General features: G+C 40.0%; 1 protein-coding gene across 1 annotated transcript in view; it reads left to right on the forward strand.

Annotated features, from left to right (window-relative positions):
- The first annotated feature begins 5517 nt into the window (after positions 1–5517).
- Positions 5518–25881, forward strand: part of LOC306854958 (NACHT, LRR and PYD domains-containing protein 12-like) — a 70274-nt gene continuing 49910 nt past the window's right edge. Inside the window, exons 1-5 of the mRNA XM_079393279.1 lie at positions 5518–5615; positions 7889–8044; positions 11659–11730; positions 20757–22539; positions 22716–22886. Of these exons, the coding sequence (XP_079249405.1) occupies positions 5543–5615; positions 7889–8044; positions 11659–11730; positions 20757–22539; positions 22716–22886 (2255 nt within the window). The 5' untranslated portion in view covers positions 5518–5542. The remainder of the gene's footprint in view (positions 5616–7888; positions 8045–11658; positions 11731–20756; positions 22540–22715; positions 22887–25881) is intronic.

The raw sequence follows: 25881 nt of genomic DNA on the forward strand, positions 1-25881 counted from the left end.
AAAGCACACATTTTCTCAGTTGTTTCTCTATCACTCTATTAAATTCTTCCACTTCACTGAAATAGTAAATGGAGAACATAATCACTGCTAGGTTAACAGAAATACTGTTAATGCTTAAAAAAAGGATACAATGGACATTGTGTAAAAACTATTGCATTTTCTACTCTTACCTGAGATGGTAATCAGGACCAGAGAGGAAGGCCTGCTCAGTATCCTGCAGAGACAAATTCTGAAGCCCAGCCAGGCCATATATAATGGCCTATCAAAAAAAAATTGTTAATTGAAATATAGCATAAGGTATGCTATACAGTAGGGTTCGAAAGGGCAGAAACATGCACAATACATTATATTGTTATGCACTTCATATAGAGTACAGTACACAGTAAATGACACAATCTAACACGTGGTATTTTAACAGTCAGTTATTATGATGGCCTCTCTGTTATGTCTGACTATTAAAATGTCATATGTCTCAACCAACATTATAAAACCATGTCAAAATGAAGAGACGTACTCATAACATGTATTGTGGGGTAGTGTTGTCACGATACTGGAATTTCTAACTTCGATACGATACCTTGAAAAATATCGATACTCGATACCATTTTCGATACCACGGTGAAAAAAACTGCCACAATATTAAGGGGGTGATTTTTTTAATTTAAAGATAAATGTAACAAGTCGAGAACATGCGGTATATTTTACGTGAACAAAAAAATGTCTTGAGGTACTGCATTTGTTGATTTATTTATTAGTCTTTTATTAATCTTAGTTAAATGTTAATTGAAACTAACGTTTACTAATACATGTACTAATTAAAATCCAAAGTTCTATTTGTTGATATTCTCATTTGCTTCATAACCAAAATATTTCCAGATATAGGGCCGTATGAAATCCGTTTTATTTTTCCCCAAATTCCGTTTTATTTTTTTCTACATTCAATTTTTTCCATTTTAATTTTTCTGGATTAAGTTTTTTTCAGTTTGAATTTTTCTGGACTCTTTTTTTTTTTCAAATTAAATGCTATTAATCTAAAAGCATGTCTAATTCATTAAAATCATGAAAATTATACAGTTTAACATTTAATTTATTAAAAGTGTAACAAAAATGACACGCTTAGAGCCGTATGAAATGTTTTATTTTTTTCTCACCTTATGTTTTATTGTTACCAAATTCTGTGTTTTAGCATGTCTATTAGGCTATTTGAATGCATACAAACAATTTTTATTTATTCTTACAGTAGCCTTATGAAATGTGTTTTCCCCCTCAGAAATTCTGTGTTGTGTATTTAAATTTTACTGGATATCAGATGAAGGCATAAAACTATTTTAATTCATTTATATTTGAATTAATGAAAATTAAACATTTACATTTTTGGCAAATGAAGGGGATTTAATATTAAAATTAAAATATTTTGTGATTATTTCTTTAAAAAAATTAACAGTAGTAGTAAGTAGTAGTATTATGTACATTCTACTAAATAATAGTAATATAGCCTATTTCTGGCACACGGTCTTTAATAGGCTGTTAAACCGAACTTTTATTTTGACGGGTTGCCGTGAATACTCTTCTGTGTGTGTATGATATGATGCTAGTTTTACTCAAATTAAATGGTAAAATGCTCGTAAAGTGCCTTTCAGATCAGGGGCTCGTTCTTCGTACGTCGCTAACTCAGTTAGCTGGATTTGATTGTTGACGATTTGGCATGATCTTGGATTGTTTGGTTCTTCGACGCTCATCCTGGACTTGCTGTCATAGCAACAGGTGCGCAAGCTTAAACCTGATTAGATCGCGGCTTTATAAGCAGTGGAGATAGGGAAGTCTGTCGCAGCCATGTCTTGCCCGTTTTTACGAGAGCAACCTGTTGCGGAAGGTGCAAGGATAATTCGCAGAGCTTTTAGAATTAATCGCGTTTTGTGACACAGACAGGATCCATTAGCACAGCTTTTGAAAGATATCGTTTTTCACGTGAGGGTGTCATTTACATAATAAACTTGTTAGAACCTCATATTAAAAGTTCTACTCGTCGGAGTCGGGCTTTAACCACAACACAAACTGTGTGCATCGCGTTGAGATTCTTTGCGAGTGGCACTTTCCTGTACACTATTGGGGATGCGGAGAACTTGGCCAAAAGTGCTGTCTGTCGTGCCATTCGTAAAGTTTACCTGGCGCTCAAGCAGTTTTTAGATGTTTTTGTAGTCTTTCCAAGCCACTTAAGACCCCAAGTTGTAAAACAGAGCTATTTCGCAATTGCAGGTACATTCTACTTGTTAATGAAGATCGTATGAATATGACCACACTAGTAAATATAAATCGATTGTCCCCCAGGCTTCCCTAATGTGATTGGTGCCATAGACTGCACACACATTCATATCAAGGCCCCATCAGGCCCCAAATGAAGGGGATTTTGTGAACCGAAAGGGGGTACATTTATTCACAGTATAAATGTGCAGGTGAGTTAAGTATCACTATTCTTAATATTTTATATTGGTAATATATACAATGTATTCCATAAGTATGCAGTTGATTGACTACAATGTCTTAGACTCTATGTGTCATATCACAAATGTGGAAGCCAAATGGCCAGGATCTGTGCATGACTCAAGAATTTTCAGAGAGTCACAGTTATGCACATTATTTGAACGTGGTAAGGATATTAATGTCATGCTCACTGTATTACACACACTTATTGTGGGCCTAACAGAACTGCATTTTACCATTGTACAGGTGATTACGATGGGATCCTGGTTGGAGACAGGGGCTATGCCTGTAGGCAGTATTTTATGACTCCATTCCCTGGACCACAAACCAGTTACAATGCAGCTCTAGCCAGGACAAGGGCACACATTGAAATGACCTTTGGGCAACTAAAGGGAAGATTTCAGTGTCTGAAAAGTCTGAGGGTTGCACCTGACAGGGCATGCGGCATTATTGTCGCATGTGCTGTATTACACAACATTGCCACCATTAGAAAGGAGAGGACCCCTGTGGTGGAAGTGCAGCCTGATGATGACCTCCAGCCAGTGCACTTGGATCAACCTAGTGGCAGAGCTGCACGGGACAGGATTGTGGAACACCATTTTTGAGAATAATTTAATAAAAATTAAGACAAATAAAAAAAACAAGACAAATATGGATTCAATGATTTTTATTAGTTGTTATTTGAGAAAAAACAAATTAGGGTCATCTTTTGCCTGTAAAGAGATATTGTTATGCAAGGTCAACAGTAGTGCTCTGAAATGTGAATGTTTTAGTACTTACTCTGAAGTTCCTTTTGCAGCAACTCTATTTCTAGAGCAATTTTCTTCTTCATTAGCTCTTGGAGCTCCATTTCTCCCCTCAGTTTTTGTTTTTTTAAATGCAAATATTCAACCTTTTGCTGTAGGCTACGTTTATAGAGGGAACGGATGTCACCCTGTGCCATTTGCAGAGAAAATAAATTAGACTCAACGCATACAAAAAAAAAAAAAACTGAAAGTAAAAAAACAATGCAACACTGTCCACCTCTGTATCAGTTCTCTGTGCAGACTCCCTCTCTGCAGGCCTCTGTGCAGACTCCTGCAACTCATATTGCGGTCAAAAATATAAAGGACATTAGTTGATAAGTTTATAGGGTATGTTATATAGTGCATTTTTATGTGTAGTTATGCACTTACAGGTACTTCCTCCAAAGGACACTCATCCGAGAGGGTCTCTTCACTGTCCTGTGCAATGAAAATAAATGGTATGACAAAGTGATACGGTGTCTCCACTATTGATATTGATTTCACTATTGAGAAAAAAAAAAAAAAAAAAAGGACAAGTCCACTTACTGCACATGCTTCAGCCACCACTTGCATGGGAACAGGTAAAAGTGTGGGTGTGTTATGTAAAACTGCACAGAAATAGAGAAAGACATAAAAATTCATTACAATGAGGTACACAGTAAAAGAAACATAGAAACTTTTTAGTTATTATTTTAGTTAATTATTACCATTTTGTAGAATATTCTTGTATTTCACCTTTACTTCCTGTGGAGGCTCTAATATGAAAGATTAAAGTATGAAAATGTTTAATGTACATATACTGTAATAACTGATTGAAAACCTCTAACACAATCACTACTTACGCATTTAATTTGTCTGCAACTTTTTGCCAGCCCTCTCTCCTGGCTTTTGCAGCCTTTGAGGTGTTCCCTGTCGTTTTTATTAAATTTTGGAACTCCCCATAGCCCTCCATCAAGAGTTCTTGTTCTGCCGCAGAGAAAAAGTGGGCGCGCTCTTTGGCCATTGTGGGCAACCAATAACAGCGTTGCTGATCAGTGTTTCTACTATCGATACATATCCCCTTTTAAACCAGCGCATGAACGCGCAGTTATCTAAGATAACTCAATCCAGCGATACTAATCATCAACAACAGGTCTGTTCGAAGAACCCAATTAGCCGGATCATGATTAGCACGATGAAATCATCTCGGATGTCTCATTTGATCTCGGATGTTTTAAGCAACGTACGAAGAACGAGCCCCAGTTCTGGAGATATTGTTGATGTATTTATGTCCTCATTGAGACGGCAGACGCTAAAATCACCGCGAGCGCCACATTAGTAAACAAAACCGCAGGTGCAGCACATTCACACAGAGACGTGCAGAACATGCAGGATTCATATTTAAATCCACTTTTGCAGCTTAATATTTACAGATACTAGTCCATATCGCGATTTGATTTAAGTGTAATGACCTACTTTTGATTAATTCATCCAAACTTTGACACATTCCGCGTTAAACTGTAAATTCCGTGTTTATGACTGGATTTTGTGCGCGTTCTCTGCATCGCGGAGATCCTAGATCCCTACAGATAGCGGTCCTGCTGTGTTCTTTAACAACCAGAGCAGTCATCTTTCTGTTCACTTCACTTTTGCTATTTAACCAGAGCGAAGGAGACGAGTGCGGTCACGTGTGGTGCTTGTTCACGCGCCTTTGGAGAGAAGTGAGTGACAGCTCGGCTAGTATCGGTGTATCGATACTTCGGGAAATTAATATTGGTACCGTTCAGATATTTCAGTATCGATATTTATCGAAATATCAATATTTTTGACAACACTATTGTGGGGTAACGTTAAACAGGCTGACTGTGAGCACGTGACAGTTAAAACATTAAGATCATTTTAACTTAATTAAAATGGAAAAACAATGAGTAATTAACAAGCTTTCACAACGAACGTGCTACAGTTTATTGTGCTGTCAACAAGTCAACACAGGCTTATCATGCCACAGTTTCGTTAAATGAATGTGCTAACAATTCATTTTACAGCATTAGAGGCTAATGATGGCTATGCATTCAAGACTATTTAGCAAATCTCGATCACTTCGGCTATGCGCTGGTCCTCTAATTCGGTAGGTGGTGTCACTAAAAGCCTAGGGTCCTAGAAATGCGGTCCTAGGACTGCGTTCCTGAAAATGGAGCCACCGGTTTTCAGATGAGTCATCAGTGTTTTGTTCGCTGAGTAAATTCTCTGGTGAACCCCACCCTCTGAATGCAGGAAGAGAGAGACGGTGTACAGTGATGAATACTGACCTGATGGCGTCTAAACTAATTAATCCCTCGGCAAGCACAGAAAGCACAGCTCGTGAAGCAGGTACGTGAGCTGTCATCATGTATTTTGATGTATAAAATAAATAGAGCCTTATTTGAAGATGGATCATTATTTGCAGCCATTTATTCTGAGTTCAAAACAGAGCGAGCGCCCTGACGAGTTTTAAGTTTGTGTATGTATGAAGCTTTGAATCAGAACTGATCGACTGTAATGTGGTGAAGTTGGTTTTTTGTTAGACATTAGTTCAGGGCTGCTGCTGGCCAAATGGGTGTCCTAAGCATGATTGTAGAGAAACTTAAGCAGTTTTACTACGATCATGGTACATTTTTGTAAGGGTTGTTTTTACCATGATTACCATGATTCGAACAACTCACGATAAATAACTTCTGTCCAGTATAAAGCACAGTTTTCAGTAACAGTCTCATGTGCGCACAGCAGCAGAGTAGTTTCGTTTTGAGTGAAACTAGGGTGGAAAAGCTGAGGTTTTAAAAGAGTCCTAGAGCCGATCCTCCCTATACACAGATTACGCAAGCTGCGTAGGGCCCCCGAAACACCCTTGCTCTCAAAGATGTTTTAATTTTAGTTTCGTTTTTGAATTTGGCCACCGGTTTCTGCATGCCTTGCTCTGAACTTTGATCGGTTGATGAAAAACAAGCTTATGTGGATTCTACACATTTAAACAATTCAGATAAACTATCTAGAATTATTTCTGGAGCAGATCAAATACTTATCATTTATTAATCAATTATCATTATGACTTAATCCTTTTCTTTGTTTAAAGGCTGAAATGTAAGGTTTACATTTTTATGAAACTTTTTCAAAGCTTTATTTGAACATTTACATTAGATATTTGAACTGTTGTCAGTCAAGTTGTTATTTAAATTCTGAACATCATTGGTCATGTTATTGTTTTAGTAATTATGCAAACAAAAAGTCATTTTGTTTGTTGATTTTAAATATAAAACTTGGTGAAGTGATTTATGTGTAGATACATTTTGAACATCTCCAGCACATTTTAACAATACTGTGATAAAACTGACCTCACCAGAAAAAAAGCTCAACAACACCATCTAGTGGATATCCATAACACATTGATTCTCCGATCATCCACCACTGTTGTCCTCCATGGACGTCCAGGCCTTTTTATGTTGCTGAGCTCAGCAGTGCATTCTTTCTTCTCAGAATGTACCAAACTGTTGATTTGGCCGCTCCTAATGTTCCTGCTAAGAGTGCAAAAAGAGACATCTTTTAAGACATCATCTTGAACAGCTTCGAGCTATGAATAAACATGACGAAACTGCACCGGCAGCATTTCGTTTTCTTTACAGCACATTAACAAAACACTTGGATGCTTATTCTTCATCATTGTTATTATAAAAATATGCAGTTAATAAGTTATCAGTCTAAAACTGGGCTCGTCATGGGGCGCACCGTCCGAAGCGCTGCATGACTGATGTAGCCTGCCTATCCGTTTAATTTAACTTTACTCCAAATATATGAATTTACCTGAAAATAATTTTATCTTTAACATGTTCGTTTATGTCCAACACAAACTACTTTTGATTTTTACTTTGATTGATTTTTAGACTGACAACTTACACGCCGATGCGGCAAACTTGTCACAGTAAGACGTGCGGTCCTAATAGCCATGTATGACTGCTGTATGCGAATATGAACTAGCTGTTTTAAATATTTTTATATTTAACATGTTAGTTTTTCAGTATGTTTGAAAGTATATTTTTTCGGTTATTGGTACTTCCAGGCTCTCTCTCTCTCTCTCTCTCTCTCTCATGCACACATGGTTTAAAATCAGCAAATAGTTATGAAATAGCCCATGCACGATAATATCATGTATCTGCGATCTCACAGGCTGGCGATATGAAAAATGACCATATCGTCCCCAACACTAGTTCACAGCAACAGCTTGTGATGCAAATGGGAAACTTAGAATCAACTCCAGACCTTTTACCTGCGTAATTAATGTAGAAATAATGAAAGAATAACCCACGCTTGTCCATGGAACAGCTTTTGAGTCAACTGTCCATTTACTTATGTCTATTTACAGATTAAAGAGCTGTAATTCCTTAACCTTTCCTCTAATTTTGATGAGAATACTCTTAAATTAAAGCTCAGAGTGTGCACTTTAAGACCATATTCATTATATACGTAACCTGCAACTTGAATATATTTTGGTCAACAGCTAAAATAATAAAAATTGTGTCAGTGTTGTCACAGTGTCCAAATATGTATGGACCTGACTGTATATAATGTAAACCTGTGTAATAGCCGTAAATCAATCTCTCTCTCTCTTTCAGTACAACATCTTCCAGACCAGATGAGAAGCAGCACTTCGAAAGAAGTCAGCATTGATGTGAAAGCTGAAACAGGAGCATGTGTAAATGCTTCTGTATTTAAGAGTAACATCTTCACAGGACCAGTACATTTCTCTGGACAAAATGCTGCAGGAAATGGTACATTTACATCACTATGACAAGACACACCACAAATACTAACATCTGAGTTAAGACTCATACCCCTGGTTTCACAGACAAGCCTTAAGCCTAGTCCTAGACTAAAATGTAAATCTGAGCTGTTTCAACTGAAAGAAACTTGCACTGACTCATCTTAAAACATGTCAGTGCCTTTGTTTTGTCTTAAGATGAACACCAGTAATGCTTTTTTTCTAAGGCATGTTTATAAAAATTAAAGTAAAGTAAAGTAAAGAGACTTTATTGTCATTGTAGTTATTCAACGAAATTTGTTTGGTAGCTCACAGAGGCCAGCAGCAGTAAAACAAGAAAGCAGCACACAGAACATAGTAAATGTAGTAAAAGTATAAAATTACTGTATAAAATAAAATAAAAAGGCACTTAGTATAATAATAGACAAGATAAATTTAAGGATAGAAATGTAACAGTATTTACAGTATAGTAGTTGAGTGCAGACATGAATGTCCCATAGAGTGTCTAGATAATAAAATATAACACTATTTACAATGTGGTAATTTAGTGCAAACATTAATGTGCAATAAGTGTATTTGTGCATTAGCAGCAAACATGAGGAAGGGAGAAGAGAGGAAGGGTTAACTATTTGTGTGTTGGGGGGGTGGCACAGGCTACAGCTCTGGGGAAAAAGCTGTTCTTTAGTCTGTTTGTGCGGGTTCTGATTGTCCTATATCTTTTCCCTGATTGGAGGGGTACAAAAAGTCTGTGTCCTGGATGAGTTGGGTCGTTGATGATGTTGCTAGCTCGCTTCTGTAGACGGCTAGCATAGATCATGTCAAGGTTCGGGAGTTTGATTCCTATGATCCTCTGAGCAGTTTTGACGGTCCGGGTCAAAGCTCGGCGGTTTTCTGCAGTGCAGCTGGAGTACCACACTGTGATGCAGTGACAGAGGATGCTCTCTATTGTACTCCTGTAAAAGTTTACTAAGAGCTGGGTTGGCACTTTTGTTTTTTTGAGTTTTCTTAGGAAGAAAAGTCTCTGTTGAGCTTTCTTCACTAAGTGGGATGTGTTAATGGTCCATGTGAGATCTTTTGTTATGTGTAGACCCAGGAATTTGATGTCATTCACCCTCTCAACTTCCTCACCATTTATGTAGAGGGGGGGTGGTGTTGGTTTCTTGACTCTCCTGTAGTCTACAACGATCTCCTTTGTTTTGGCAGTGTTCAGAACCAGACCGTTGTTCACACACCATTTGATTAGGTGTTGGACGTCCTCTCTGTAGTGAGACTCATTGTTTTCTGATATCCTTCCCACTATAGTGGTGTCATCAGCAAACTTCACTATGGCGTTAGAAGAGGAGTGGATGGGTTTGCAGTCGTGTGTGAATGGGGTGAAGAGAGCTGGACTAAGAACGCATCCCTGCTGTGCTCCTGTGTTAATGGTGATAACAGATGATGTATGGTTGCCCACCCTGACATTCTGTGGTCTGTTGGTGAGGAAATCCAAAATCCATGAACAGAGTGTGGTGGTTAGTCCCAGGTCATTCAGCTTGTTTACAAGTTTGTATGGCACAATGGTATTAAATGCCGAGCTGAAATCTACAAATAGCATCCTAACATATGTATTGGGATGCTCCAGATGAGTAAGGGTGGTGTGAAGTGCGATTGAGATTGCATCCTCTGTTGATCTGTTCCTACAGTAAGCAAACTGTAGGCTGTCCAGGTCAGCAGGGATGTTGGCTTTGATGTGTGAAAGAACAAGTCTCTCAAAGCACTTCATGATAATTGGTGTCAGAGCGACTGGGCGATAGTCATTCAGACATTTTACTGACTGTTTTTTGGGCCCAGGAATAATGGTAGTTGATTTAAGGCATGTTGGGACTACAGCCTGCTGCAGAGACAGATTGAAGATGCTGGTGAACACCCCCGCCAGTTGGTCAGCACATGACTTCAGCGTACGACCTGGAACTTTGTCTGGTCCTGCTGCTTTATTGACATTGATCCTCCTTAGCGTGGATCTCACCTGATGGCGTTCGAAGACAGGTACCGGCTCCTCTATGGGTGATGGTGCTGTCTGGATTTCCATGCTGCTGGAGTGACCGTCAAAGCGCGCAAAGAACTGGTTCAGGGTGTCAGGAAGCGTGGCATCATGGCTGGACAACGAGGGGCTGTTCTTATAATCCGTTAGGGCTTTAATGCCTGTCCACATGCTGCGGGGGTTGTTATCTTTAAAATGGCCCTCGATGCGTTGTTGATACCTGTGTTTTGCTGCTTGAATGCCCTTCTTGAGATCTTTCCGAGCATTACTGTAAGCCAGCCTGTCCCCTGACCTGTAGGCAGCGTTCCTCACTTTCAGTAATGAGCGTTTATTCCCATCAAGCCATGGTTTTTGATTTGGGTACAAAAACCCAATTCTGCAGATCAGAGGTCTGTAGGATGGAATCAGGTCTATAGAGATGTGATCTGACAAACCTAGGTGTGGAGATGGGGCTGCTTTATAAGCTCTTGGGATGTTGGTGTATACTTGATCCAATATATTATTGTCTCTGGTCGGAAAGTGTATGCTGGTGTGTAGTTTGGGCATCACCGTTTTTAAATCCACATGATTGAAGTCCCCTGCTACAATCACAGCTCCCTCCGGGTATGCATTCAGCTGGCTGTTGATAGCTTCATGCAGCTCTTCTAGCGCTAGCTTAGCATTAGCCCGTGGTGGTATATAAACAGCTGTGATAACAATAGCAGTAACCTCTCTCGGGGTGTAAAAAGGTCTGCATTTTAATGACAAATATTCGATGTCCGAAGAGCAATGTGACTTAATAATGTCCGCCGATGTACACCAGGCATTATTAATGTATATACACACTCCGCCGCCTCTGTTCTTACCAGAGTCGGCCGTTCTGTCTGCTCTGTATACGGAGCGGCCCGCTAGCTCGATAGCTGCATCGGGAACAGCGTTATCCAGCCAAGTCTCTGTGATTACCATAACACAGTTGTTAAGGCGATGTGAAATAATCCTGAGTCTTATTTCGTCCATCTTGTTCACGAGTGACCTGGCGTTTGTAAGAAAGATACTCGGAAGCGCTGGTCTGTGTGGGTTAGCTTGTAGCCTAGCCCGTACGCCGGCTCTCTTTCCCCGCTTTTGCTTCCGGTCTCTTCGCCGTCTTCGACGCGTATGATGAGCGTTCCGCTAAGCTCCTCAGAGCGCAGAATCTCCGAAATCTCCGGTGAGATGAAATTTATGTTTCCAGGTGAGTAATCCTGATACTGATTTCCGATTTTAAGCAGTTCGGCTCGTCCATAGTGTAATTGTTGAGTTAGTGCCTGATAAAATAAACTAAATACACTTAAAAAAACGCTGCTGTATGTCTGGGAGCTCCGAGCCACCGCGTCTGCACGCGCCGCCATGTTGCTGAGTTGCCATGTTGCCATGTTCTTACTTAAATGTCCTAATTTAACTATGGCTTAATCCTGGCTTAGTCTAAGCCCTGTCTGTGAAACCGGGTCATAGTGTTACAACCTCATAGTAATTTTCATAGGACACACATTATTTAGCACTATTTTAATGCTATGGGACAATATCTCAAATTATATTTATCTTCCATTTCTCTCATTTTTTAATACATCTTTTTGTTTTCCTCACAGATCAGCAGAAATGCTCAGAGATGAAAGAGATAAAAACAAAAAAACAAAAAAGAGAACAAAAAAAGAAAAAAGGTAAATCAACAATTAATGTGAAGAATTAGGTGTAAACCACCAACCCATTGTTTGGGTTCTTTACTTGAGACTTTGCTTTGCTGCAGTTCTCGAAAATGGTGGCACTGGAGACTAAATGTTTCCTGATGGTTTACACCTAATTCTTCACATTAATTCTTAATTCTTTTGCAGTTAACGTGTCTTTTCTTCTCCACCTGTTTTTTTCTGACCCCACTGCCCAATGCACATTTTGCTGCCCAATGGTCATGTCTTGACTTTGCAATTTCTGTATTGCATTAGTTTTTAATATTTCTCATGGGAATTTAATCATTTTTTGACATCTCAGTCTGAGTTAAACATCTTTTTTGGCTCATTTTATCTGTAAAAGAAAACCTACCAAATATTTCTGCACACCTGAATATAAGGAGTTTTCACTTCCAGCCTCCATGGACAATTATATATCGCTTACAAATGATTAAATACAAAATTAATAGTAGTTAAGATTGATGTTGAAAAATTTTTAATTAAATGATTTTAGTGTTTTTTTCATGTAGATGAATTGGCCGTAGCCTTAAAAAAAAAAATATGTGTAAATAATTTCCTTAACATACTTAACATTTAAAAAAAATGTTCTCAGTAATTAAAGTGTTTAGAAACAAAGTATTTGCATTTAATTTGAGATTTTGTAAATAATGATCTCTTATTTTTGTTCTATAATTTCAGAGTTGCCTTCTTAAATTTAGTTAACAGACTTATTTTTCTTGCAAATTGCATAAACCTGATAAAAAATAAATAAAAATACCATTCACTTAAGCATACTGTAGCAGTGATCCATATCAACCACAGAAATTAGATATTTTATTTTATTTTAATACAGTTATTGCTATTATTGGTCGCACCACATGATGAGTGGTCGCTCCACATGACAAATCTATTTAAAAAGACGTGTGAAAAGTGCAGCACATGGCATTAACTGCAGACGTTTCTTTAGCCCCAGTTATTTCTGTACTTTGCCCAATATTGACTGCTCAATTGACCCTTTCGCCGGGCGTTTGATTAAAAGACAGTCTGACACAGTCTGACGGAAAAACAAACCAGACAGGAGAGTAAATTAACGTTGGTGGGCTTGAACTTGAGAAATGGTGTGTACTGAAATCTTTTCACGGTTGAAACAAGATACCTTCTGATGTTCATTCATGTTTATTTTGTGCTATGACTAGTAAAGATGAAGAGATGAGTGGTTCATGTGCCGCTTGAAATTAGGTGCTACAGTGATCTGTCACTACATGTTAAAGAGCCACAAAACAGTATTTCTTGTTTGAATTTATTTTCAAAAAATGACAAAATTTTAACACTGAGGATTTGTTTCATACTAAAATAAACCAGCTCTGTCTAGTCTGTCAGTGTCCTCTTTGCACCGTGATGTATTTTTCAATGCATGAGAACATGATGTGTGGCATAAAAGTGCCATGGTTTGTCGGACGTAGTAACAGTAACTAAGGGGGGTGGGTCTTTGCAAAAGGTCAATTTAGAGTAAGGGGAGGTTGCTGGCTCAGGTTCTGAGATGACAACATGAACATCTTTCTTATAGTAGAAAATGACCTCTGGAGTTTGTGCTAGACTGCAGAGTCAGAATTAACATGTTGCCTATGGTGAACGTTTATTTTACTTTGCTTGGCAGTATAATAATCTGGTAAAATAGATTAAAATATATAAATATTAATAAATAAATAATACATTACTAATAAATGCATAATTACCAAACTAAAATTACATGCTCTGAATTATTATTTTTTAAATTCTTTTTGCATTTTTTCTCATATTGTACAAAGATTAAACAATAAACAGTCTGAAATGAACCAAATTGCATAAAAATATATTCCAAATTATTCTAAAAGCAAAAAACTGCCAATCTGGGACATATATCTATAATGGAAAACACTCTGCAGTGGTCGCACCACATGATATTTTCAAATTCAATCAAAATTTACAAGCACAGAATTGGTCACCTAAACAAAACAAGCTAGCTTCCCACAAAAGGTCACTATGAAATTTATAATGAAAATAAATAATTGCAGAAATAACTTATTATTCATTGTTTTTTTGAGGTCATACCACATGATATCTAAATGTGGTAACTACATACCAGCCGTTAAAAAGATTTTTTTTTTTTTTTCAAATTTAAAAGAGTCTTACAAACCTGCTTGATGCTTCCATGGGTCCTAAGCAAATTGGTATATGATGCAAAGTCTTATCTTTGAATGGATTTCAACATAAAAGTCCCAAAATGGTAGTTTCTTGATGGTCGCACCACATGCTATTTCATAAAATGGAAATCATATGACAAAGTTTGTTTGTATATTATGACGGAAATATAAATACAAATGCTTTGCAATTTTATACAGTATTACAAAACACTTTGGAAATTATGCCAAATAGTGCAGAAAATTAATCTGAATAAATTTAGGGTAATTTCAAAGATGTTTACAAAACAAAAGTAATGGCCGGACAGTCGCACCACATGATATTTTGACACTTTGAATACCAGAAAAATTACAAATAACTAATGTTTTTTGAAAAGTTAAAGTGAGTTCATACATGGGAGAGGGCCTTCATATACAGTATATGGCATCTTTTTTATGCATTTAAACCTATTTTTAACTGAGAAAATGCAATCGGACTGAAAATTTAGGCGTCACGTCACTAACCCATATATATATATATATATATATATATATATATATATATACACACAGTGTTGGGGGTAACGCATTACAAGTAACGCGAGTTACGTAATAATATTACTTTTTTCAACTAACTAGTAAAGTAACGCATTACTTTTTAATTTACAAGAAAATATCCGAGTTACTTTTTCAAAAAAGTAACGCCAGTTACTTTTTTCCCATTTATTGACTGAGAGTGTGCTGTGTGAACATGCTGTTACTGTAGTTCTAGACTAAATGTGAATGTGCATTAATTCATGCCATTCGCAAAAAATAGATTTAGTATTCATCAAAATGAATTAAAACAGTGAAATGCAAACTCAGAATATGATGCAAACTGCAATAATTAAATATGTTAAACAACACAAATGTATCTAATCCCATTTTATTAACCAATGCCTTTGCTGCTGACCTTTGATGATCCAGTTCAACCATACTAATAAGCAAAAATTACTTTAAATAAACTAACAATTGCTTCATTGTTTTTTTTATTGCCGAAGAGTGTTAAACCTTCTTCTCCTGAGTTCTACTTTACTTTTCCTTCAGCCTGAGGTTTATTCATTACACTTTTTGGTGTGAAAGGGCTTTTACATCTGCTGTAAATAGAACTTCTTGTATTAAAAACAATCAAGCCCTGCTCATATTTAAAAAATAACACAAAAGTAACGTAACGCATTACTTTCCATAAAAAGTAGCGTAACGTAATTAGTTACTTTTTTAGGGAGTAACGCAATATTGTAATGCATTACTTTTAAAAGTAACTTTCCCCAACACTGTGTATGTATATATATATATATATATATATATATATATATTGTGACGAGTTGGCTGCCTCCCCCCTTATTATCATCACCACCCCGTCCTGTATTCGCCACCCTTCACCAGGCTCCCGACGGGAGTGGGTGTGTGGAGGGGCGCTGAAACAGCCAGGGCTGGCGGCGTGTGATGAGGCGCACCTGATCAAAATAGAGCCTCATCACCGCTGTTTAAATGCAGAGCGCGCCTCTTCTCGAGAGACCGGTCTCTTCCCTCTGCATGCACGCTGGTGTCCTTGTGGGTCCAGGAAGGGAGCGTCGAGAATGAATCGAGTTCCGCACCCGCAGGAGGGCTGACGGGCCAGGATGCTGGGCCGTATAACTCTCGGAAGCCCAGCAGGCCGAAGAAGGATGAAGCCGCTAAAAGAAGCCGCCGCCCCTCACGCCCCGGTCCCGAGAGGGGAGCGCTTGCGACCGCCGGACTCAAGTCAAGTCAAGTCAAGTCTGCTTTATTGTCAATTCTTCCACATGTATGGTACATACATACAGAGAATTTAAATTGCGTTACTCTCAGACCCTTGGTGCAAACAGTTAACATTAAACACGTTAAAATACAGATAATACAGTTTAAACATATGTACATACAACTATACAGCTATACAAATAAGGACAATTGTAGAAAAAATAAAGAAATAGATAAAGTGGCATAAGGCGCATGGCAGATAGTGCAAACCAGTTAAATAGAGACAAAACTGTGCAGATATATTTGTAGTGCAAAAGGAGCTTATCAACCTGAGGACATTGTAGAAAAAAAAAAAAAAGAGATAGATACAGTGGCATAAGGCACATGGCAGAATAGATAGAGTGTGAACCAGTTAAATAAAACAAAGCTGTGCAGATATATGTGTAGTGCAAGAAGAGCTTATCAGTCTGTTAAATTGACAGGAGAACAGTCTTTTTATGAGACTATCAGAGAGGTAGTTTGCAGTCAATGCTGGATGAGGTAGTGATCAGTCCAATGCTGCACAAGTGACAGGTGCTGGTCTCAGTTTTAAGTTGGTGGGGGTGGTAGGTCCCGGGGGTGTGTGTGTGTGGGGGGGTCTCATAGTGTCAGAGTTCAGTGTTGCGTGGGGTAAAAGAGGGGGGGGGGCAAGGACGGGAGGGAGTTCAGCTTCCTGACAGCCTGATGTATGAAGCTGTCCTTCAGTCTGCTGGTCCTCGCCTGGAGACTCCGCAGTCTCCTCCCTGATGGCAGCAGACTGAAGAAGCTGTGTGTCGGGTGGGTGGGATCACCTGCAATGCGGAGGGCTTTGCGGGTGAGACGGGTGTTGTAAATGTCCTGGTGGGAGGGGAGAGAGACACCAACGATCTTCTTAGCTACTCTCACTATGCGCTGAAGTGACTTGCGGCAGGAAGCATTGCAAGCGCCATACCACACAGTGATGCAGCTGGTTAGGATGCTCTCAATGGTGCCTCTGTAGAAGGTGCACATGATGGGGACCGGGGCTCTGGCTCTTCTGAGTTTGCGGAGGAAGTAGAGACTCTGCTGTGCTTTCTTGACCAGTGCTACAGTGTTGTTAGTCCAGGAGAAGTCCTCTGTGATGTGCACACCCAAGGAACTTGGTGCTGCTCACTCTCTCCACAGTCGCACCGTTGATGGTCAGAGGGGCATGCTGAGATTGTGCTCTCCTGAAGTCAACAAAAATCTCCTTCGTCTTCTCCACATTCAGGGAGAGATTGTTATCACTGCACCACCCGGCCAGGCGGCTCACCTCGCTCCTGTAGTTTGTCTCATCTCTGTTGCTAATGAGACCCACCACAGTTGTGTAATCCGCAAACTTAATGAACAGGTTAGAGTTGTGTGACGGTGTGCAGTCGTGGGTCAGCAGAGTGAAGAGGAGGGGGCTCAGCACACATCCTTGCGGGGCCCCAGTGTTCAGTGTGATGGTGCTGGATGTGTTACTGCCAACCCGTACTGCTTGAGGTCTCCCGGTCAGGAAGTCCAACAGCCAGTTGCACAGAGAGGTGTTGAGCCCCAGCTGGACCAGTTTGTGAGTGAGCTGTTGAGGGATGATTGTGTTGAATACTGAACTGAAGTCTATGAACAGCATCCTGACATATGAGTCTTTTTTATCCAGATGTGTGAGTGCTGGGTGGAGGGCAGTGGCGATGGCATCATCGGTCGAGCGGTTGGACCTATATGCAAACTGGAAGGGGTCAAGTGAGGGGGGGAGGACAGACTTGATGTGGTGCATGACTAGCCGTTCGAAGCACTTCATGTGAATATGAGTGAGTGCTTTTGGACGGTAGTCATTGAAGCAGGATGGAGATGACTTCTTCGGGACTGGAATGATGGTGGTAGCTTTGAAGCATGTGGGGACAACGGCCTGATTTAATGAGGTGTTGAAAATGTCTGTGAAGACATTAGTGAGTTCCACTGCACAGTCTCTCAGTACACGCCCAGGAATGTTGTCAGGACCCGGAGCTTTGCGTGCGTTGATCCTGCTGAGGGATCTCCTCACACTGTCTGGGGACAGCGTCATCACCTGGTCGCCGGGAGGAGGTGGAGTCTTCTGTGCAGTGGTGCTGTTTTGTGCCTCAAAGCGAGCAAAGAAGGCATTCAGCTCGTTCAGCAGGGGGATAGTGCTGTCGCAGGTCTGTGGTGGGGGCTTGTAGTCCGTAATGGTCTGTATCCCCTGCCACAGGCTCCGAGTGTCTCTGCTGTCGCTGAAACGATGGGCTATCCTCCTGGAGTACTGTCTCTTGGCCTCTCTGATGCCGCGGGAAAGGTTGGCCCTAGCTGTCTTCAGGCCCTCCTCATCTCCAGATCTAAAGGCAGCGTTCCGAGCCTTCAGAAGTCTGTAGACCTCCCCTGTCATCCACGGCTTCTGGTTGGCCCGGACAGTGATGGACTTTGTGACTGTTACATCATCAATGCACTTGGAGATGTAGGCAGTAACAGTCTCTGAGTACTCTTGGAGGTCTGTAGTGTTGTTGTATGTGGCAGCCTGTTTAAACATATTCCAGTCAGTGGTGTCAAAACAGTCTTGAAGTGCCTCTGACGACCCTTCCGGCCATACTTTAATCTGTTTGTGAACTGGTTTGGTGACTTTAACAAGCGGTCTGTATGCAGGCATTAGCATGACAGTGATGTGGTCTGAGGCACCGAGGTGGGGGAGGGGGAGGGCTTTGTAAGCTCCTCTCTGGGTGGTGTAAACAAAGTCCAGGGTGTTTTTTCCCCTTGTTGGAAAGTCTATGTGTTGATGTATTTTTTGGAACACACTCTTTAAGTCTGCGTGGTTGAAATCCCCAGCTAAGATGAGAAAAGCATCTGGATGGGCTGTCTGCTGCTCACTGGTGTGCTGGTACAGATCATTTAGTGCCTCACTCCTGTTGTTGTTATTGGAGCTGGGAGGGATGTATACAGCAACGAGCAGTATGGCTGTATATTCCCTCGGTAGATAGAACGGCCGGCACTTGATAATCATAAACTCCACCAGGGGTGAGCAGTGTTTGCAGACCACAACAGCGTCGCGACACCATGCATCATTGATGTAAACACAGAGACCGCCGCCGCGGATCTTACCTCCCTCGACGAGAGCTCTGTCAGCTCGATAGCATGTTAGCTGGTCGAGCTATATGGCGCAGTCCGGTACGCTGTTGTTAAGCCATGTTTCCGTAAACACAAAAACACAACAGTCTCTTAAGAGTCTCTTAGAGTCCTCTGAGTGGAGCGGAGTAGTCGGATGTAGTCCAGTTTATTGTCCAAAGAGCGTACGTTTGCCAGTACGATGGTAGGGATAGCTATCTTGTGTGGGTTGGCCGCTAGCCTAGCTCGGATACCTCCGCGCTTACCCCTCTTCTGCTTCCTCTCACGCCGCTTGTAGCGCCTCCACTGTGGGCGAGATGCAGTAGTGGGGGTCGGTGATGGAGTAGGCTTTCTGAGCAGACCGAGGTCCCGCAGCTCTTCCGCGTGTGCTGAGTTTAAGTCAAAAAATGTGATTCTGCCGACATCGAGCAGAAACTCACGACTGTATGCGCGCTTGAAGACAGGTAGACGAGACGAAGATGTGCAAAAACATTGCGACTTACAAGACAAAAAACACAGAAACACCGTTCTGTCGGGAGAGAGAGAAGCCGCTGCGTCTGTGCGCGCCGCCATTTTGTTTTTACTCCGCCCCTTACCTGGACCCTTCCTTTCAGAACACTGCCCTCCTTCACAAACCCCGCAGCACGACGAGGACACCAGACCCCCTGTTTATTTTTGGACACTTTAACCCCTTTTGGACACTTTATTTTATTATTTTGTTTAATAAAAGCCTCTTCGAGGCCTGACGCCACACCCACTGTGTCTGCCGTTTGCTCTTCCTGCCACAATATATACAGTATATATGTATATATGCGCCAATGACGTGATGCCTAAATTTTCTGTCCGATTGCATTTTCTGTTAAAAATAGGTTATATACACACACACGCACATATATATATATATATATATATATATATATATATATATATACACACACATCCATGCATAACTATTTAATTTTAAAATCTAATATATTTATTTAATTCTCATCTCACACATTCTGCAACAGGATATTTTATTTGCTATAATGTATAATAAAAATACATATTTAATATTGTAAATGTGTATGTATGTGTATATAATATATCTTATAGATATTCTAAATATTACAATGTGGAAGAAAAATGACCAAAAAATAATTAAATGATAAAGCCATATTATCTTGTCTTTCTTTTCTTTTACGGGGCAGTCGTGGCCTAATGGTTAGAGAGTCGGACTCGTAACCCAAAGGTTGCGGGTTCGAGTCTCAGGTCAGAATGTACAGCGCTCTCTACACCCTCAATACCACGACTGATGTGCCCTTGAGCAAGGCACTGAACCCCCAACTGCTCCAAGGGCGCCGCAGCATAAATGGCTGCCCACTGCCCTGGGTGTGTGTTCACGGTGTGTGTGTGCACTTTGGATGGGATAAATGCAGAGCACAAATTCAGAGTATGGGTTACCATACTTGGCCACATGTCACATCACTTTCACTTTTCATTATGTAATTAGCATCAAACACAATATAATTCTTATTCATTAAATGAGAAGATTAAAAAATAATTGCACAACCACCAGTTAGGTGGCGATAATATGTGAATGTAAATCGCCATAAGAAGAAGAACACATATAGCGCACTTATGGCAAATAAGAGTTCAGGCTATATGTGACTGAAAGTTAACCTTGCTTTCTGGAAAACACCCCTGAAGAAGTTTAAAGAACTCACCATTATGGTGATTAGGGTTTCCTTTAGTTGCGCACTTGACCCTTTTGTTAATATGCATAGTAACTAGTTATATTAAATGACAAAAAATGAACCAGACTTCCCATCACTATGAGTTAAACAGATCATCTCTCAAAGATGCAACAACATACAGCATCTTTGTCATTGAGACACTTAGACATCAGCACTCATTATACAAACCTCAACAATGTATAAAACATCCAGTTTTTCAAGGCTATTTCCTTAATCTTATTTATGTTGATTTTTTTAATTACAGACACTTTGAGGTTGCAAAAATTCTTTGAAATTCACAAAACCAGCATGAAAAAGAAAGTTGAACTAATTTTTGAGGTCAAGGAAGAAAATGAAGCATATCTCAAGGATGTTTACATAGAACTCTTCATCACAGAGGGAGATATTCAAGATGTCAATCAGGAACATGAGATTCTGAAGATGGATGATGCTTTCAAGAACAACAAAACACAGAACAAACCAATAAAATGCAATGCTATATTTACTGAACTGAGGAAAAATAATGAGAAAAAGATTGTGCTGACCAAAGGCATCGCTGGAATTGGGAAAACTGTCTCTGTGCACAAGTTCATCCTGGACTGGGCAGAAGGAAAAGCCAATGAGGATATACACTGTGTGTTCCTGCTTCCATTCAGAGAGATCAACGTGATTAAAGACAAAGAGGTCAATCTCCATGAGTTTCTACAGATATTCTATCCTGAACTAAAAGAATTGGAAAAATTAAACTTGTTTGAGAAATCTAAAGTGGCATTTATATTTGATGGACTTGATGAGAGTCACCTGCCTTTGAATTTTGTAAGTGGAATTCTGTCATCTGTTGAGCAAAGATCATCTGTAGATGTGCTGTTCACAAGTCTGGTCAAAGGGAAGCTGCTTCCATCAGCTCTCGTCTGGGTGACCTCACGACCAGCAGCAGCCAATCAGATCCCTCCTCGGTGTGTAGGTTTGTTCACAGAGGTGCGAGGATTCACTGACCAGCAGAAGGAGGAGTACTTCAGAAAGAGAATCACAGATGAGACTCAGGCCGACAGAATCATTTCGCACATTAAGACAAATCGTAGTCTCTACATCATGTGCCACATTCCGGTGTTCTGCTGGATCACGGCCACAGTACTTCAGAATATTCTCATTGAAACCAATGCAGAGAACATTAGCACAACACTCACTGAAATGTACATCCACTTCCTACTGATACAGATGAACATGAAGAGCCAGAAGTATGATGGAAAAGCAGAAAGACAACGTACAAAGCTCTTACAATCAAATAGAGAAATGATTTTGAAGCTAGCCAAGCTAGCGTTTGAACAGCTGAAGAAAGAAAACATTGTGTTCGATGAGCAAGATCTGGAAGAATGTGGTATTGACGTGAGTGAAGACACTCAGTTCACAGGAATGATCGCTGAGTTCTTTAAGAAGGAAGATGGGCTACATGAGACAAAGGTCTTCTACTTTGTGCATCTGAGTGTCCAAGAGTTCCTTGCTGCAGTTTATGTGTTCCTCTGTTACCTGAACAAGAACATGCAGGAGCTTCAGTTTTTCTTTGACAAGCCAGAAGAAAATATCTTATTGCAGGACCTACTGCATAAGGCTGTTAATAAAGCAATGCAGAGTAAGAGAGGACATCTGGACCTGTTACTGCGGTTTCTGATGGGTATTTCACTGGAAAACAGTCAGAGCCTGCTCAAAGGCCTGATCCCACACACTGAAGACACCACAGACGACATCAGAATAATATGTGCACACATTAAACAATTACTTAAAGAGGATGTCTCCGATGAAGTTTCAGTGAACCTATTTTACTGCTTACTTGAGATCAAAGATCATTCATTACTTGAGGAAGTCCAGAAATACCTAAGCTCAGATGCACATTCAGAAAGAGAACTCTCATCTTCAATGTGCACAGTGCTGACCTACATACTGCTGATGTCAGAGAAGGTGCTGGACGAGTTCAACCCAAAGAGATTCACGTCATCAGATTGGAACTACTCAAGACTCGTTCCAGCTGTGAGATGCTGCAGAAAAGCCATGTGAGTCATTTCATTCACTGTTGTTTAGTACAATTTTGTTCTACGTCACTAAGCAACTTAATGTCAAAATACAGGGTTAAATATCAAGCTGTCCAGATTTTGAAAGGTACAATTGTGTTGTTGCAGAAACACTGAACATCAAAATCTAAACTTGGCTAAACATTCTATTTTGGCAGATTTGACAACTGTGTTCTTGATGAAACAAGTTATGACACTGTGTCTTCAGCTCTCCAATCACCAAACTGCCATTTGACATGGCTGGACCTGAGTAGAAATGACCTGCATGATTCAGGAGTGAAGCTGCTCTCTGATGGACTAATGAGAAACTGCAAGCTGGAGAGGCTGAGGTAAATGTTTTTTTTGTTTGTTTTTAATAAAATAATTATGGACTGAAGAGTTCACACTGTCACCTGAACATGCTGAGGTTTGACATTCATCAGCATGTATTTTCCCCTGTGTATATTGTTGTATGAATATATCATCAACATTTTATCCAAGGACACAAGACAGACAATGCTTACTCAGAAAACCTAATGAGGAAAAATCAGCGTTCCTGGAAAATCTGGAAGCAGTAAAAGAATAAAGAATAAAATAATACTTAAATTTCAGAATCAGACTAACATAAGCAAACTGTCCAACACCATCAGACAAAGATGCTTAGAGGGCAAGAGGAAGACCTTTGGTACAAAGCCCAGGAAGGACAGGAGTTCTCATTGGTCAAAATGCAGTTTCTGTTCTTAACCCACCAACAGACTGTTTCCTAAGGTTTTGGCCTGGGACTGCCATAAACATTCCATAGGACCTTTAGATGCAGCAGCAGTGGGCAAAGAGAGGTCACAGATATACATCCAAATCCATTCATAACTGTTCTCAAACCTTAAACTGGTGCAAACTACAACACACACATCTAATACTTATTCAGAGAAATAAGTGTTCTCAGTGACAGCGACATGTAGTGCAATATCTTACACAAACTCAGCTGTTGATGGACAAATGAATGCATGCACGACAGTTCAATCGTCTTCCATCATGTTTGGACTTAATGTGTTCATAACTTTGCCAAAGGTATTCTGGTTGTGGTTTGGTAAGTGAATGATGCATTGTTAAAACTGTATTGATACTTTTGTAAATGTGTGTTTGGACTATGCAAATAAGTTCCACAGGAGGAAAGAAGGGTGGGCCACACCGTGTCTCCCCTCTCTGATGGAAACAGCCAACCACATCCTGGAAATGGGGAAGTGCCAGATTGCAGTCTCCTCCTCATTGGAAAGAGATAAAGGTTCCTTCCCAAAAGACACTCCTTGTTCTGAGTATCTGGCATGTCCAGGGGACACTAACAGATCATAAGTTTCTGAGTCTCCGGCCTGTTACAGGGAAGGCAGCAACAGAAACAATGGTCCCCTGCCTGCAAGGGTGAGACAATAGCAGATTAAACTCCATTCCAAGTCTGAGTTCTGTCAAGGAAAGGACTGCAACAGATCACCAACGTTCTGAATCTCTGGCCCGTGAGGGAAGAGGCAGTAATATAGACCAAGTCCTTAGTCTTCAGCTTTGAGGCAACAACAGATACGACCACGTTCTGAGCCTCCAGCCTGTGAGGAAAGAGATACTCTACATTCAGACTTCATTCAGAGTCTTCGTCCAGCGAGACAACAACAGATGCAGCACGTCCTGAGTCTCCATCCTAGAGAGACAAAGTGGATCGACCAAGTTCTCAGTCTTTAGCGCAGAGAGGCAGACGACACATAGACATCTGCAACAAGGTTAACCCCCTGGGGTCGACTGGGGTTTTGTGGCACATTTTCCTGATAAGGCCGAAATGAGCTTGAATTACTCTGCCATTTTTGATCATACAGATAAGAGCAATACACCATTCGAATCTGTAAGGTGTCTACTTTTATTTGTATACACTCATAATAACAACTAAACTTTGTGCTTTTGAGGAACAAAGAAAACAAACAGGGTGCGCTGTCTGTCATCTCTGTCTCCGCAAACTGCTTTTAGAAACTCATCACCATAGGTGGGTAGGGTACTCAAAAACTGTACTCAAGTAAAAGTAAAAGCACTTCTAGTAGTATTTACTCAAGTAAAAGTAATCGTCTGAATAGTTACTTGAGTAAGAGTAAAAAAGTATCGGATAAAAAAAAACTAGTTAGTTACTAGTTACTTTGGATTATATAGGTACTTAACATAGTTCATTATTTTGAATCCAACACAATGTTCAATCTTTGCCGTCTATATTTTATTACACTTGTGTCTTCCTGTGTTGATAATGCAGTAAAGGTTCTACAAATTAGATATCCCACCAGTCTTTCTTATGTGATGTACTCATAACCACACCTGAAGTGATCTGGGATCCAGAAATCATAATGTTATCTGTGACCTGAGTACCCATAACAACGCTTTTTCACCTCCCTAGGTAGGCGAAAGCAAAATTCATTACATCTGTGAGGCAAGCATTAGAGTTACGGTTCATTTTTGAGACACATTTCAGAAAGTTGTTCACAGAGACATCAGAAAGTGCACCCACTTTGCTTTCTATATTTTACAAAAGCATTTTTTAACATTTTGTTACCATTGTATATACAAATAACAGTTTACATTTTCTAATGATTTCTTACTCTTATCTGTATGAACAAAGTTCTTTCTTTATGGTATCAGGAGACAATGCAAGGGATCACGCTGACCCCTATACGCCAGTTTCCATCAGAGTGGGGGGACGCCGAAGCGTGTTATGCTCTGAAGATGTGTGAACTCTCAGGCTACGTTTACACAACAACAATGTAGCAATAAACTAAAAAGTTTTTCCATTTTTTTCCCCCGTTTTTAAAAAGCTTCATGTATACACAATGTTTTCAAAAAGATTTGCGTTTACACATATCCGTGAAAATGGGCAAAAACGCTGCATTACGTATGCCAGGCCAGTAGTTGGAACTGTCACCTTGTTAGTAAACAGTACCTGTAGGGAAGTGACGATATGGTGTATATGATGCATCTCCGCTGCTGGTTGTAATAATGGTGAAGTAAATCCACACTTTGCTGAAGAAGCATTAGCAAGCTCTTGAGCAGCAACAACAGTACCATGTACTCCACCATTGTTGTGTATGTATGTTCGTGTTTGCCTTTAAAATTGACACGTACTATGCACGTGCATGACATCACCGTTTTTAAAGACTTGCACTTTGAAACCCATATTCAAAAATATGCGATTTCAGTCCCCAGTTTGATGTTGTTATGTAAACGAACAGTCAAAACGCATAAAAAGTTTCCCGTTTTTGGATGAAAACGTTGTCGTGTAAACAGCCCCATAATCTGTGTGTAATGGGATAGGCAGTAGACAGC

The sequence above is a fragment of the Barbus barbus genome (genome assembly GCF_936440315.1).
Source record: "Barbus barbus genome assembly, chromosome: 3".
NCBI classification, from domain to species: Eukaryota; Metazoa; Chordata; class Actinopteri; order Cypriniformes; family Cyprinidae; genus Barbus; species Barbus barbus.